Source organism: Podarcis filfolensis (assembly GCF_964270895.1).
Source record: "Podarcis filfolensis genome assembly, chromosome: 16".
NCBI classification, from domain to species: domain Eukaryota; kingdom Metazoa; phylum Chordata; class Lepidosauria; order Squamata; family Lacertidae; genus Podarcis; species Podarcis filfolensis.
Genome location: NC_139620.1, coordinates 17,878,238 through 17,893,356, shown reverse-complemented (window position 1 = coordinate 17,893,356; position 15,119 = coordinate 17,878,238). Strand labels below are relative to the sequence as shown.

At 46.6% G+C, this 15,119-nt stretch overlaps 2 protein-coding genes across 15 annotated transcripts in view; both read right to left on the bottom strand.

Moving 5' to 3' along the window:
• The window catches only part of SEMA4A (semaphorin 4A), an 80,124-nt gene extending 73,956 nt beyond the window's left edge, over positions 1-6,168 (bottom strand). For 8 of the 13 annotated variants that reach the window (XM_083590042.1, XM_083590038.1, XM_083590044.1 and 5 more), the window contains exon 1: positions 1,764-2,138. The gene's annotated coding sequence lies outside the window, so the exon portion shown is untranslated. Of the gene's footprint in view, positions 1-1,763; positions 2,227-5,973 lie in introns of those variants that run through there. The other 5 variants (XM_083590030.1, XM_083590034.1, XM_083590043.1 and 2 more) reach the window with 4 other exon arrangements.
• A 998-nt stretch (positions 6,169-7,166) lies between these two features.
• LMNA (lamin A/C) overlaps positions 7,167-15,119 on the bottom strand; it is a 50,786-nt gene continuing 42,833 nt past the window's right edge. The window contains exons 10-12 of one of the 2 annotated variants that reach the window (XR_014542395.1): positions 14,910-15,005; positions 12,333-14,432; positions 7,167-10,543 (exon numbers count right to left, since the gene is read on the bottom strand). Coding sequence is in view for 1 of the 2 variants with exons in the window: in XM_083590159.1 (XP_083446285.1) it covers positions 10,517-10,543; positions 12,333-12,581; positions 14,910-15,005 (372 nt within the window). In the remaining variant the exon portion in view is untranslated. The remainder of the gene's footprint in view (positions 10,544-12,332; positions 14,433-14,909; positions 15,006-15,119) is intronic. The other variant, XM_083590159.1, reaches the window with a different exon arrangement.

The window sequence follows — 15,119 nt, the reverse complement described above, 5'->3', positions numbered from 1 at the left end:
TGTTCACATCAAAGAGGGGGCAGATGTGTCTTCACACACAACCCACACGACTATTTTGGGGTTTCCCTGCCCCCCAATTTCCCCCACAAAACTCCTACTCATTGAAGCATCGCCTGCGCATGTGCAAAGGAAATGTCCCCGTTACCACTTGTTCCACATCCAGTTTTCTAGCTGGATTGAAACTGGCTTGAGAAAAACACACACACACACATCAAACACAGCAGAATTTGTCAAGAAGCTACAGGATCGATAGGGAAGGCGGCTAACAGCGTATGAATGCGGCTTCAAAAATTAGCCATGGGAGCCCACAGCACGAGGTAAGTAGGCAGTAATGGAAGCAGCCCCTAAGTGGCAGTAAAGGAGCAAGCCCCTTGCCCCACTTTGCCAGGATTCAGAGCTGGCCTCTTCCCACGGAGCTCTCTGTGGCTTAACATACTTTGAGCTCATGGGCTTAAGAAGCTTGGACTTCAAGCTGGGTCATGCTATGAAAGGGTTCATTTGCAGCAGCAAAATCCAAGCAGTCTTTCCCAAAACTCACCCCTCTCTCAAAGCTCGCAACAAAGACACACCTTCCTGAGAGAACCTAGCTGGCTTTCGTGCTGCGTTATATAATGTGCCTAAATGAAAGCCATGGTTTGGGCTAGGTGTTGCAATGGAGCTTATTTACAAGGAAATGAAGCAAGGATTTACTAAACATGAGCTGCTAGATGGGCTCAGATCCTGCAAGGAAGGAGCAGGTCTGTGCATAAATCTCAGCCGGCCTTGCCTGCTCTGCAGGAAGGAGGTCAAAACATATGTGACCTCCAGCATCCACCACACCACAGTCCTGCTGCTACAGGAATTAAAGGGGGGCAGGGAAGAGGATATCCCCATTGTTTCTGCAAAGCAAGCTTCTGAATAGAATCACCAACACTTAAAATCCAGCTCAGTCCTCTCCTCCACTTGGCTTCTTGGATTTCACCAGTCAGACTTCCCCCCACACTTGCAGCATTGTGGAAGTGTCCCCCCCCCCACCGCCCGCAGATGAAACCCAAAGGTCTGACAGCCCACACCAAATTAGAATTTGATGGCAGCAGGCGCGTTATACTGTAGCTTACAGCGATCTTTCTCATGTGCTAAGTGCAAGCAGCTGCACACATCAGGCTTCAAGCACACAGGAGTTTGAAACCTAGCATCCTTCCACTCAGCCATGCCACTTCTTCAAACCCTTTTGCGCACCCTGATGCCACAGCCATGCCAGTGAGTGCACTGTTTTGCACCACAGGTGATGCGCCATTTAAACCGTACCAAGTCAGATCGTTGGATCAAGTCGGACCACTCGCCAGTCAAGCTCAGAAACGGCTACACTGAACTGTAACAGCTCTCTGGAATGTTTTTCACATGTCAGAGGCTGAACTTAAGGCTCTGCCGCTGAACTGCAGACCTTGCACAACAGATTTTGCAACTGGTCCCCACACACCCCGCTCCCATGCAAGTCTGGGTGCTGAGGCTTGCTTGCACATCACCGTGCACCCCATGGGTTTGCATGGAGAGCCACGACAGCCTCTTCCCCACCACATCCACACATTCGGGGCCCATCTGTGGAAACTGCACAGACTGCATTCCATCTGCGCTCCATCTGTGCGGAGAACGGTACAAACACATTGGAACTTGCCCGAAAACAAAGCCAAGCCCTCCTGCAAAGGAAGAAAAGTTAGTGCTTTTTCGCAAAGGGCACAGATTTCATACGACAGGATTCCCGGAGGCATCCCCAACAAACTCACGTGGCTGTTCTGCGGGCTGGTCTTGGGTCCAGTTTTCACTCCCTTGGAGGTGTTTGCTCTTTGCACAGCTGGAAAAATGAAAACAGAGGCTGCAAAGGGTGTGTGGGAGGCGAGCTTCCTCTTGGCTTCCCTTTTCCTTTGCGAAACCGATTGACCGCGGACTTTAAACAGTCCCTCCTTCTTAGCCACCCTGGGAGAATTAGCGCTGCTGTGAACTCGCTGCCAAGTTGCCTGCCAACCGGGCTCTGCCGCCTGGCACTTCCATGCTCTCTTGGTGGCTGCTTGAAAGGCCTTGCACAACTTCGCCAGCGAGATAAACACTCCAGAACTCTGTAAGAGCCAACCTCCAATTCACCGTTTATCACATAAGCCGGGGAGTCAGTCGCACACACACACACAAAGGCACACACACACACACACACACACACACACTCCCGTCCCAAGGCTGCCAAATCCAGGCCAGGATTTATGAGGAAGGCTCGACCACAAAGGGTTTTATCTTTGGCTTTTAGATAAACGGTCCCAAAGTAGCTTGTGAGTTTCTTGGGGCAAAGGGGAGGGGAGGAGAGAGGAATCAAACAACAGGCCTTCTCAGCAATGTTTTCTGGACCATGAAAAGCAGGAGGTGCCGCATCATATGATCGCAGCCTATTAAGTGAGCAGCAGCAGATTCCAAGTCAGAACCGGCAAACAGACAACAGGGGCTGTGCCCTCAAAAGCAAGGAGCAGAAGAGGCCACCCACCACCAGGGTCATCTAGTCCAACCCCCTAAAATGCAGGACCCCAGGCTGGTGCCCTCCAGACGTTTTGTGGCCATCAGCCCCCAGGCGGCATGGTGAAAGTTCAGGGATGGTGGGTTCGCAAGTCCAGCAAGATCTGAAGAACAGCAGCTTGGTAAGGCTGGTCAAGGCCATTCCAATGCTGCAGCAAGAAAAGCCTGATCTTGTAGGATGCTATGAATTATGCACACACGTATCGTTGCCCTTCTTTTGCATAACTGAGTCTGCACTTTTGCCTGTTTTGGATAATTTATTCCACCTTTGCAAGTCACAGGGCAGAAGAAAGAGCTGTGCAAGGCGACGCCACCCTCAGCTATTGCAAACTTTGTTCCCGTCATCCCCACTGGCTTTTGTGTTGGGCTTTGCTAACCGGGTCTCCTCCTTTTGGACTGCAGCTCCCATCAGCCCCAGTCACCATGGCTGTGCTGGAGGGCATGCAGTTGGCCAAAGCTTTCCTAATATTTGAACTGGCATTGCCTGTCTGCTTCTAGGGATGAAGGAGAGATTCAGTTTTGTTTGGGTTTTAGTGAGAAGCGACCTGATTTGCACTTCTCAAACACTTGTGCAAAGCAAAACATAATTACAGTATTCATCAAACTTTGCACTTCCCCAAATGTTGTGATGCAGTTCTCCAGCCAGTTTGTATAAAAATGCCTAATTACTGGAAAGTGTGCCTTAAAACACATACGTCCGTGAAAGTATTTCATTATATAAGAATATATTGTTTGACGGAGTGTGTGTATTAGCCAAAACTGCATCCCAAAACGTGTATATTTGGAGAAATGGGCACTGAAATGCTGACAACTCTTCACAAGGATTAAAAAAAAAAATATCCAAGATGCTGCAGAACTGTGGAGAAATGAACTTTCGACTGGAAAAATGAGAGAGAGAAACTGAAGTGGATAGATTTGTTGGCCCTCATTCCCTGCTCCTGAGAATGGCTTTATTTCTCTGGAAACAGAAAGCTCAGATCACAAATGTGTCCTGGGGTATCTTCCCTACCTGATATATTTGAACATGCCAAGATGAAGCCTCTCCAATGAGGCTGCAGGGGCACTTATTTGCTGTAGGCAAACTTCCAACTGGTAACCAAATTTTGCCATGGCCTTTAACACCCTTCCAATGAGATGTTAAGTGTTCTGAAAGAGCTATGTCCCATTCTCTTGTGAACCATAACTTCCTGTTCATTTGTTGTTTATGCTGTTAAAAAACACTATAATATTTTCATGCTGCAAGTCGGAGCTCAGTGGCTCTGATTGTTCCCAGCCTGCATATCAGGCCAGGAAGTAACCAGCTCATGGGTCCAGTATGGCTCAGGAGGCCTCTTCATCTGACCCTATGGACTCTCGCCAGACCCCACCCCTCACCAGCCCACCTGAGTCAAAAGTTGATCTGTTGCTCCACCCACTATTGTCTCTGGTCCTGCCCCCGCAAGCATGCAGCCCCGCCCCACCCAGGAAGGTTGCTCATAAAGGAACAGAGGCTTTGGTCAGAAAATGGTTTCTGACTTTTGCTGTAGTTGCTATGAAGCAGAGACAGTGCAAGGTAAAAAACCTAGTAGTGTAGCTTGCTGAACTACGAGACTTGGAATTGAATTTGACCTGGGAATACACATACCCTAACTTTTATCATAGGGAAAACAGGGTTGGAAGCAGGAATGCTTCTGAATACCAGGTGCTGGAAACTGCAGGAGGGGAGAGGGCTCTTGTGCTTGAATCGTGCTTGCAGGTTTCCCACAGGCATCTGGTTGGCCACTGTGAGAACAGGGTGTTGGACTAGATGAGCCATTGGCCTGGTCCAAAGTTTCTTACATTCTTAAGGTTTACTGGAGAACAGCATAACAATCTGGACAGGCACCATCTGGAAGCAGTTCCAGATCCCTTTGTATCAGCCTTTGCCGCCTTAGAGCCTTCAAAATATTTTGGACTAGAGTCTAATGGAGTTGTACTCCAAAATATCTGGAGGGCACCAGGTTCCTGGTGGCAGCGGTACAGAATGAAGTCTTGGAGAAGGCAATCCTGACCTCTAGTGGCCACAACTTCTAAATGCACAAGAGACAGTCTATAACATGGGTAGGGAAACTTAAGGCCCGGGGGCCAGATCCGGCCCAATCGCCTTCTAAATCTGGCCCACGGACGGTCCAGGAATCAGCATGTTTTTACATGAGTAGAATGTGTGCTTTTATTTAAAATGCATCTCTGGGTTATTTGTGGGGTCTGCCTGGTGTTTTTACATGAGTAGAATGTGCGCTTTTATTTAAAATGCATTTCTGGGTTATTTGGCGGGCATAGGAATTTGTTCACCCCCCCAAAAAAAATATAGTCTTGCCCCCCACAAGGTCTGAGGGACAGTGGACCGACCCCCTGCTGAAAAAGTTTGCTGACCCCTGGTCTATAATATATACTATATGTTCAAAGCTCTAGGCTGGAACACCCTTAAGGCAACTGGGGATGGTGGGAGAGGGGCCTTCTCGCTCATGGTGTACATACACCTTCCTGTCATTTTGCTGACGGTGCTTAATAGAGATTGCAGTGTAAGACATCCACGAGGCATGGAAGAGTTTGCCACAATTAGGGTTGCCTTATTTCAAAAAGTGAAAATCCAGACACAAAAGTTGTTGAGCTTTCGGGAGCAAAGCTGTTGATCAACTTTGGCAAAATTGCAAAAAATAAATAACGTTTCGGAGCTAATTTAAAGGAAAATCACCAAAAACGTCACTGCCAACGTAGGTAGTCATATATGCACCCGGATTTTCCCTGACATTTTTTGCGATTTCCACCTAGACACTACTTCCGACTGCAGTATTCCAGTTATGTCCAGGAAATTCCAGACGTGTGGCAACCCTACCCACAATACTGGGCCAATGAAACTGAAGGAAGAATTTATTGCAATTGTCAAATGATGTCTGCCATTGCAGTGCAGATATTGTTTTGGAAAGCTGGAATTGGGTAGGGTCACCGTTCAATGTGAACTGAATTGAATTTCTCTTCGATCCTTAGTTTGGGCTGATGGGATTTGAGTTCAACATCATGTAGGATCTGGAGGGCCTGAGTTTCTCCTCCTCCTGGTTAAAAGCTTCGCCAGGTTGGGGGTTTGGGCAGGGGCAGAACTGTAACTGGAGCAGGTTTCACCTTGTGCCGGCTCACTCACAGCCATTTCAGAAATGATTATAAATATAAAATTAAAAGCCGTCATAAAAATTTAATTTGGCTTGGTGGCTTTCTAGAACGTTAATTAACACTTATGGGCGTCCCAGAGCACAACTGTGTGAAATCCTTTTTAACCGTCAAGAATTGATTGAACCTGGTACCATCCATGGTCGTTAGGCCTGACCTGGGTGCGCTTCTAATCACAGTATGCCATATTTAACATTTTTATAAAAATACCCAGGTATAAAAGAACCATTTTATGGGCTCATTTCAGTGTCTTACCTTCAAATATTTTAAATGGCAGATTGGCTCAAGACCCAGACAGACGTGGTCCGTGTTAACTGTGCAGAGGCCAATCTCTTGTGTTCTTTTCTGGATGTTTCCATCAGGGGGTCAAAGAACACATAATATATCCTCTTCATGGCAAGTTTTCTGCTTAATCTTCAGAGAGCCTCCTGAGTTCCTTCTTCAAGGGGACTGATGAATTTATTGCCACACAAGTGGCCAAAATATCTGAAGTTGTACCATATTGGCGCAGATAAGTTGCACCTTTAAAATTCAAGGGGGGAGGAAGAAAAAAAGACAATACCCGAATATAAGCCGCTCCCTTAAAATTGTGTTTTATGCTGGTGCTGGTGGTCTTAGGAGCTATGCGCTGCCATGGCGCCCGCCATCTTGCCTCACCAGAAGTCCTGTAAAAGCCAATTTTTGCAAGGCCGTGAATTTAAGCAACACTTTAACTTTTCACTGTCAGAATTTGGAGAGAAAAAAAAGTGTGGCTTACATTCAGGCCACTACGGTACTTGCTGTGATCATTAGCTTATTTTTAAAAATAATCAGCTTTTGTTTTGTTTGTTCTTGACCAAAAATCATTGCAATTTGTCTTATTACAAGTCAGTGGACGATAATGAACATCTGACTGACCAACCATGGAAGTCCACAATATGCTCAAGTGCCTTTGTTACTTTGCGTGGCTGGGATATGTAGCTGACACGCACTGCGGCCTCCTCGTGTTCGGCTTTTGGGAGGTTGTCCTTGAGGTCGCCCTGACTGAAAATGATTTCCCCACCCTGCATTACATATTCATTTTGCGAGTCAGTCTAGGGAGGCTGCAAAGCTGCATTACGTTGTTGCTGGTTTTGGTAAATTGATGCCTAGGCCGAGTCTGACATCAGCGTAGCGATGTAATCTACTTCAGGAGCATTTCTCCTCTTGTGGATTTACTTTTGCCTCTCACCCCCCCCCCCCCACTTTTTGCCAGTTTCTAGTGTGCAGCCCCCCAGGAGGTCACCGGTGAGGAAATATGGAGCACCCTCTTCTCATGAACTGGCAAGGGCAAGGAGCCAAGGCCCCGCTCTCCCAGGAAGGCCCACTTACATTAAAGGCCGTGAAGCCCCACTTCCCAGCTTCGTACCATAGATTAAGATACCACAGTGGTGTCCGACGCAAAAATGAAGGAAGACACAAAAGGCTGGTTTGGTAGACATTTTTTAAGTGTATTTGGTTTAAGAAAATACAGGAGCACTACTGCCACATGAACAGCAAACGCAGGCCGCAGCAGAGGTCAACAGCACAAAAAAACTCCCTAACAAAAGCACTGGCTTCCCCCTGGAGAATTGTTTTGGGTTGTTGAGTCTTGCTAGAGAGGGGGGCATCTGAGAGAAAGAGAGCAATGACATGGGTGGGTGTTGAATTGGGGTGAAACTCTTGCGAAGACAAAAACCAAACAAGAAGCAAGATTTCAGCTGGCAGCAGGCAGGCACGTTTTCGGTTTAGTGTTTTAATTTTGCACCATGCCCTACCCCCACCCAAATTAAGGCAAGAGAACAGGCGCATTGCAACACACAGCACAGGTTTTGCTACGTTGCTGCCCCATCGAGGAGGGTGCATTGCAAGCTACTGGCAAGCTACTGGCAAACGAAGCTGCCCAGAGGTTCCTGAGGAAAGTTATTTGCCTGCAATCCAAAGCCGCATGCAAAGATATATGTGCGCATGGAAAAGGTGCCCCCCGGTCCCATCACACACCTCACTCTAGTTCCACAGTGGAGAGCATTTTTAAAAAACTGTCTACAAGGGGGGGAAAGATTTGAACTGTGGGCCACAGGGAAAGTGGCTGCTGTTCAAGGGTGAAGGGGGGATCCCTGTCTGAGACACACACATGTGAGAGGGGCAGAGGCTAGGGCAAAATCAGAGCCCCTTCAGAACTCCCTCAAAACTCTGAAGATTTCTCTAGGTCCTATTAAGAAGCTCAGAAAATTTGTGGATCCTTGAGAAGTGACCAGATGGCTCTGGCTAAAGGGATCAAGTGGGATCTTTCTCAGAGCACCCAATATTGCCAGTCTGTATGTACAGCTCACTCAAGAGCTCACAATTCAACAGGGCCCAATTTAGTATCAGGGGTTGCCAACATGATGCTCTCCAGGTGGTGTTGGGACTCCCATCAGCCACAGACAGTACAGCCCATGGTTGTGGATTATGGGGGTTGCCATGCCACTTTAGGTCCAGGCTAGAGAGGAACCATGCAGGATGTGCTTACAGACCCAGAGTCCTAGGCCTACTCACAAGTAGGGGGTCTGTGATACTCCTTCACTGCCTGTTAAGAATGTGTTTGGGAGGCCAGAGTATACAAGGCCCCACTTGGGCCTTCCATTTGCCTCATTCCCCCACCTTGCTGAACTCTCTCTGCGCTATTGACCTTGTTTCTGGATCACGTTTTGGACCGAGATTCTCTGTGCCTGACCCTGCTTGTGTTGAGACTTCACTGCAGCCTTAGGTGACTTAGATCCGGTGTGTCTTCCAAACTTAACGTGAGACACACATCTGAAAACTGAGGAGACCCAACTGTCTGCTGCAAGAGAAGGTGGCCTTTTTGAATCCTCGGCTGGGCAGGGAAGAGAAACAATATCTGCAGACAGGACTCCACCAACAGAAGACCGTGGTGGGAATCCAGCCTTAGTCGGAGACAAACAAGGGCCTCAAGGCTGACAGGGGCTGCCCATGCGCATCAATGGGAGTAAAAGCTCCGTGGGGTGGCCCCACTTTGGAGAGAGGAGACTTTGTTGCTGGGCACTACGGCTTCCCTAACTGTGCATCGGCTGCTCTGATTTCACAAAGGGGTGGGGGCTAAAAAGACATACAAAACTCCCCAAACCTATTTGGTGCTTTAGCTAGGAAGCTTTGTAGCTCAACAGCCCGTTTAGGGCATCGTAGTCAAACTCAGGCACAGAAGAAAAGCTGGTCCCGGAACTGAAATCAAAAGGCACTTTTCCCCGAACGTTCACTACACCTTCCCGTAGCCCTTAAAAAGGCAACCAAAACAAGAGCACTGGCTACAGCAGCCATCTTTCAGCAAGGAGCTGCCATCCTTTGCTTCTGGGCTGCCAGTCTGGCGAAGACCATCCTTGCCAAGGCACATCACGGCTACCACCCGATACACACCCACCCCTTTCTCCCTCAAAGCGCCGCAAAAGAACAATACAGTACATAAATGTCAACCCAACAGCATTTATATTGGCTATTATAGCATAGCAGTTGGCTGTAAGGAGGAGGGGAGGAGGGATAACAGCAGCTGCAACTCGAGCAAAGCAAGGCAGAGAGGCAGAGAGAAAAAGCTTTGGAGAGAATTGTTTTTGGACCGGACAGCTGTCAAGCCCCAGCTGCCAACAGCCTTCTCTTACAATGCGGGAATCTTACATGCTTGTTTGCCAAAGGAAGGTGGTTTCAATTTTTGAGCCAAAACATTTCCTTGAAGCAAAAGTGGGTGTTAAGTTGTCATGTGCACCCCCAAAACTGTCAGGAGGGGCATCAAAAGTACACATCGGGACAAGTATAGTATATGAGCTGTTTTGCGTGGTGGGAAGAGCTAAATCTAGATTTCTTCATTTAAAGGCACAAATGTGGATGCAGTTCATCTGAATTTGGTTCACTCACACCGGCGATTATTTTGTATTTATTCTGAGTGGGTGAAAAGTAGGGGTGCAAACTAAATTTTAAGATGAAGCGGATTTATAATCCCGGTCAGTTTAAGGGCTGTTTTGCATTGTAACTGCCTTAGAGGGCCTCATCAGCATCGAGTAAAACAGCCTGACAACAGACATTGGATTAAAGTATGGTACATTTCCTGTCCAGGATCTCAGACCAGAATTTAGACTGAAATTAATGTGGGTTTTATTTGAAAGAAGAGTCTCACATTGACACTGTAAACAAGGCTCCACTCTGAACCAAGAGGGTGTCTCTATGAGAGTCAAACTGTTTTACCTCAGGTGTGGGGACTAACTGTGGGTTACAGCTGCTGTTAGCCAAGAGTGGCTTATGAGTATAATTCATCTTTAGTGTATTCCCACAGGGAAACAGCAAGTGCAAAAATCCCTCTCAGAGTTTTGTCCCTAGGGGAGAATAGGAAACCAAGAGGGCCTCGTCTCTGTTGGCTGTTTTTCTTTTTTCCTTTTACATACAGAAACCTTTGGTATTCCAATGAAAAATCTCTATATATATCTCTATACATATACACACCCCTATGTTAAGGAGATATTAAAGTAAAACATTTCCCCCCTCCTTTTTGGCACCAATAACTCAAATTTCTTTGGCTTGGTTGTGGTTTTTTTTAAAGCTTTTCTTTTTGTTATAGAAAAAAAAAATTCTTAAAAAACCCCTGAAGCATCTTTAGCATTTATATATATTTTTATATATCTCAATATGTAATAATAAAGTATAAATTCCTGCAGTAGAAAATAACTCCTTTTATAAATGTTTCTTCTGTGCATGTAAGGAATAAGTTGCTTTTTGTCTAGCAGGCTGTGAGCGTTGTCGGGGAACAGCGGCAGGTTTACATGATGCTGCAGTTTTGAGGGCCCTGGAGGGAGACACACACAGAGAAAGATTTTTATTAATAAAATTTAAACTAATTAGAAGCTTTTTTAAACAAAGGGAACTCAAACCCCGCCCACAAAAAAAACATACATTAAAATATACATATAGGCTCAGTCAAAATTCTGAGGAAAGAAATCGTGATGACTTAGCCAATGTTCTCCTGCAGGTTCAGCACCTTCCCCTCCAAGGAAAGGACAAAGAATTTGGGGGATTTTTATGGTTCAGAAGGTGACTGAGGAGAGACATGGAATTCCAACACCACAGGGAGAAAGTTGGACTCTCCCTCATTGCCCTGAAATAATCCAATGGTTATTACAAATCATGCCTGGTCCTTTATTCTTGCAAGAGGTCAAGTAGTTTCACTATTTAGTCAATACAATATTTTTATTGCCTGCATCAAATCCCTTTTTCTTTAGCAAAAATTCATAGAAGTTGAGATAGATGCTGAAAGTGCTTGAAGCCTAAAGCTGATGGTGCCAGTACTTTGTGGTGTTGCAATAAGATTGAGAGATTCTGGAAGACAGTGGGCAGCTCAGTTAAGTCCGACCCTGCATTATTCTTAGGGACGGACAAATCCGTCAGTTCCAGATTTTATTTTTCAAATATTAAATTTAGTTGTCCACATTTGGACATCAGTTTTCTTTCTTTAAAGTAACCACAAAGAAACTGATAAGCATTTCTCTTGATACATTCTTTTGTATGGAATTTCCCCTAAAATCCACACTTGGCAAGCAATTCTCCTTAATATAATTTTAATTTTATTTGCATTAACAGTGGCATTTTATGTATTATTTATTGCATTTATATCCCACCGTTTTCTCCAAGGAGCTAAAAGTGCTGTACATGGTTCACTCCCTCCTCGTTTAATCCCCACAACAACCCTTTCGGACAGGTTTGGCTGAGAGGCAGTGACTGGCCCAAAGTCACACAGCCAGGGGAAGATTTTAACTCTGGTCTCTCAGGTCCTCGTTCAACACTAACCACTGCACCACACTGCTCCCACCTTTCCCATATATACACAGCTTTGTAAACATTTTTTGGGTTGTCAATTGCAAGATTAAATCAAACACAAATTTCAAAGGGTAGTTGTGTATCAAATTTGCCCCCCCCAACTCTGAATTAGGTGGGTTTATATAAAAAGGTGAACCAACTTTCTCCCAAATCTAGTCATTTTCATTATCACTGAGTCCCCTGTGTACATCACTTGGGAATTTCTATGCACCTCAAGCAACCTGATCTGGTTTGTTAAAACAGCTGCCACATTTCAGTCGCCTCCAATAGTCTTAATCCACCATCGCTTAACAAACAGGTGCAGAAACATGGTAGAAGCATTCATGGCAAAACTGACCGATTTCATTCATATAGAGAAATGCAAATGGACAGCATCTGTCATTTGGGGAAAGCCTTGTGAGGCCTTTTTAAAGTTAGACGAATTCTCTGCAGTGATAATAGACACGTAGGGTTGTAGCGAACTAGGTTGTACTCAGAGTAAACCCACTGAAATTGATGGGCCTAAGAGAGGCATGCCTGTTAACTTCCATGGGTCCACACCGAGTTGGGCTGTGCCCAATGCTTACTCTTTTTTTGCTGTTCTGCTAGGGTCTTGCTGGAAGCATTTGGGAAATGTTATTTCACACTTGGCCTTGTGTGTTTTCAAGGGTCTCCAGACATTAACAGTTGACAATGCCACAACAGATGCTACAGTTAATGATGGGACTCCCTCCCTGCTGATTTCCCCTAAATTCTGGCCCCCAAAAGCTCAACCCACTGACCTGCTGGCGTGGGCTGGAATTGCCCAGGATGTAGGTCCGGGGGAGCAGGTTCTCCCCAAGGCTGCTGCCTCCGGTACGGTAGCTGCGTGTGATGGTGAGGCTGGAAGAGGAAGAGCCAGAGGACAGGGTGCTGGTCGCAGCGTTGGTGGTACTGGCCCCCTTGTCTGCCGGCTGCCCGCAGGTGCCGCAAAGCACAGTGCGGGAACGCAGGTTGTACTCGCCTGGGTCGCCAGAGCCGCTGCAGTGGCTCTAGAGGAGGAGGAAGATCAGAAGCTGAACCACACAGAGAACAGGGATGGGGAACCAATCGGCCTGCCTGGGGCTGCTGAGACGCTCGGCTCCAGGCAGGATGGTGGTTGCAGTCCACTGTCGGGAGTGCCACAGCTTCCCCATCTCCAACGCAGAGACAGAATCACCAAAACTTTCGATTAGAAGCGGGAAAAAAGTTTTGAAGGATAGCAACGGATGTTTTATTTATTCTTCTGAAGGGAAAAAGCAAAAGCCATGCACTAGGTCATGATTTGGGATCTGCATATGTGCCTAACAGTGTGCAATTGAAAATTTTGCAGCAGATGTTTAGAAAGCTTTTCAGAGGAGGAATTAACCCTATGGGTGGGGAGATTTGAAAGGGAATATTAAAAAAAGTATGCAAATTAATATCTTTTTAGCAATCCTTTAGAAGCAGGAAGGTGATATATGGGAGGAATTAAAAGGGTGGAGAACATCTGGTCCACCAGGGGGTCTAATCTGGCCGAAGAGGCCAATTCCCCTATACCTCAATTACCTGTCCATCAACTGAGAGCAATGTGATATCAGCTGATGGAGGGGAGGGAAGGGGAGGGGAGGGTTCAATTCTGCATTGGCTGTGGGTGGCTGCAGCGGCAGAGCATATGCCCGCACTGCCCAGGGCAGATGCGCTTCCAAGGGGGGTGGGGCGGGGCGGGTGCCCTCCCAGGCACGGAATAGCCGCTTGGGTGCCGGAGTGAGCCGCCCACGTCGGACATTCGGTGTGCTGCCCGCCCGCCACTCCCAAGCCTCCCCCACCTGTAAAAATGAAGGGGGTGGGTGGGGGGAATGCCGCCGGCAAAGCGCTGCAGCTCCCCCCTTCCCCCGACGGCTCAGGGTAGGCTTGGGAGTTGCAGGCAGGCAGTACGCCAAATGTCACCCCCCCCCCCAGCAAAGACACTATAAGAGTTTCGCTTCTGTCCTTGACAGTTGCTTAAAACGAATTATAGGTGATTACATCCATGTGGACCAAACTGGCTTTATCCCAGTTTGGTCTCCTTTTGGAAATTAATAATATTAAGTATTAATAAGTATTATTGTTAGAAGTAGTAGTAAGCAGAAACATCCTTAGCATCTTTCAGACGCTTGACTGTGTGGAATGGGCATTTCAAATTGGTTTAGTTAAAAGCATGAAATTTGGCCCTAAATTTATGTATAGTCTTGGGGGTGAAATTAAGAATAAGTTTAGACTTTAAACAAATTGATCTCTGGGGTGCAAGGCGAGGCCATCCCTGAGTTTGCTTGTGTTCCTTATGCACAGCAAAGAAGAGCTAACCAAGCTCATGGTTGCGATGCAAACATTTCTAAACTCTGGTGGGAGCAAACTTTGAACATGCAAAATCAGGGGCTGCCACAAAAAAGGCCCTCTCTGGGGACACCACCAAACTTCTGGGGGATGTGGAACTAGCAAGAGGGCCCAACTCATCTGATTTTAACACCAGAGAGGGTCTGTAAGGAAGGAGGTGGTCTTCCAGGTATCTGGGACCTAAGTTATTTAGTGCTTTCAGTGCTAACATGAGCACCTTGAATTGGGCCTAGCAACAAACTGGCAACCAATGCAGCTGTTTTAAAATGGGGCTCTAAAATTGTTGGTTGTAGAAGTTTAGCAACTTTTCCTATTACAGAAATTGTCTCATAAGTTAAAATTAATGAGAGGACGGTGTAAACAGGATTCATTTCTATTTTTTCAGTTTGATTTTACTTTATTGACTAATAGACAAGAGATTGGAAGGTCAGTCTCCACAGCACTGGGTGTAACTGACTGAAATACAGTCTTGGACCAGGGATCTTCAGTTTAAAATATGGGTTTCAAACCTGCAAGGAAAGCGGAGAATGTGGTTCAGCACCTGGTAATATCCCCCCACGATTTGTACCGAATTAATGTCATACTATGAAATATAGCAGAAATGCATGTTTCAGCACTGTATTCATCTTGTTGGTGGGCTATTGTGCAAAAAACCATGTTTGCCTATGGTTTGCTGTTTTTCTGCTGTTTTTCTTTTGTACTTTGGGATAAGAGAGAAAGCTAACAAAAATTATAGACCAAATCAAAGGAGCACAGGAATCAGGACAGACCAAGCTAATACAGAGTACAGGGATGTGCTAAAATACAGGAAGATAAGGGGGGAGAGGCCCCAGGCAAGAGCAGCATCCTATCGTGCTTCCGTGGGCTTTTAATGCCCTCCTTTATTAGGAGCATTGCAGTAGCGCATGGAAGCCTTCCGTGAGAGGGTGGGTCATGCCTGCTCTGCAGCCGCTCCCCCTGCTAGCAGAGAACCCCAGAAAACTCACATGGTGGTGGTGGTGGTGGCGCCCATCTTCATCCTCATCATCTTCATCGTCGTCGTTGACAATCACGGTGCGCACCAGCTTCCGCATGGCCACTTCCTGTGGAGGGGAAACAAAGAAAGGATGTCAGGTGAGTTGCTGGTACTTTGCTCTTTCAACTGGGCTTTATGTCAAAGAGGCCATCAGAGAGGACAATAACCTGGTCTTGGTACT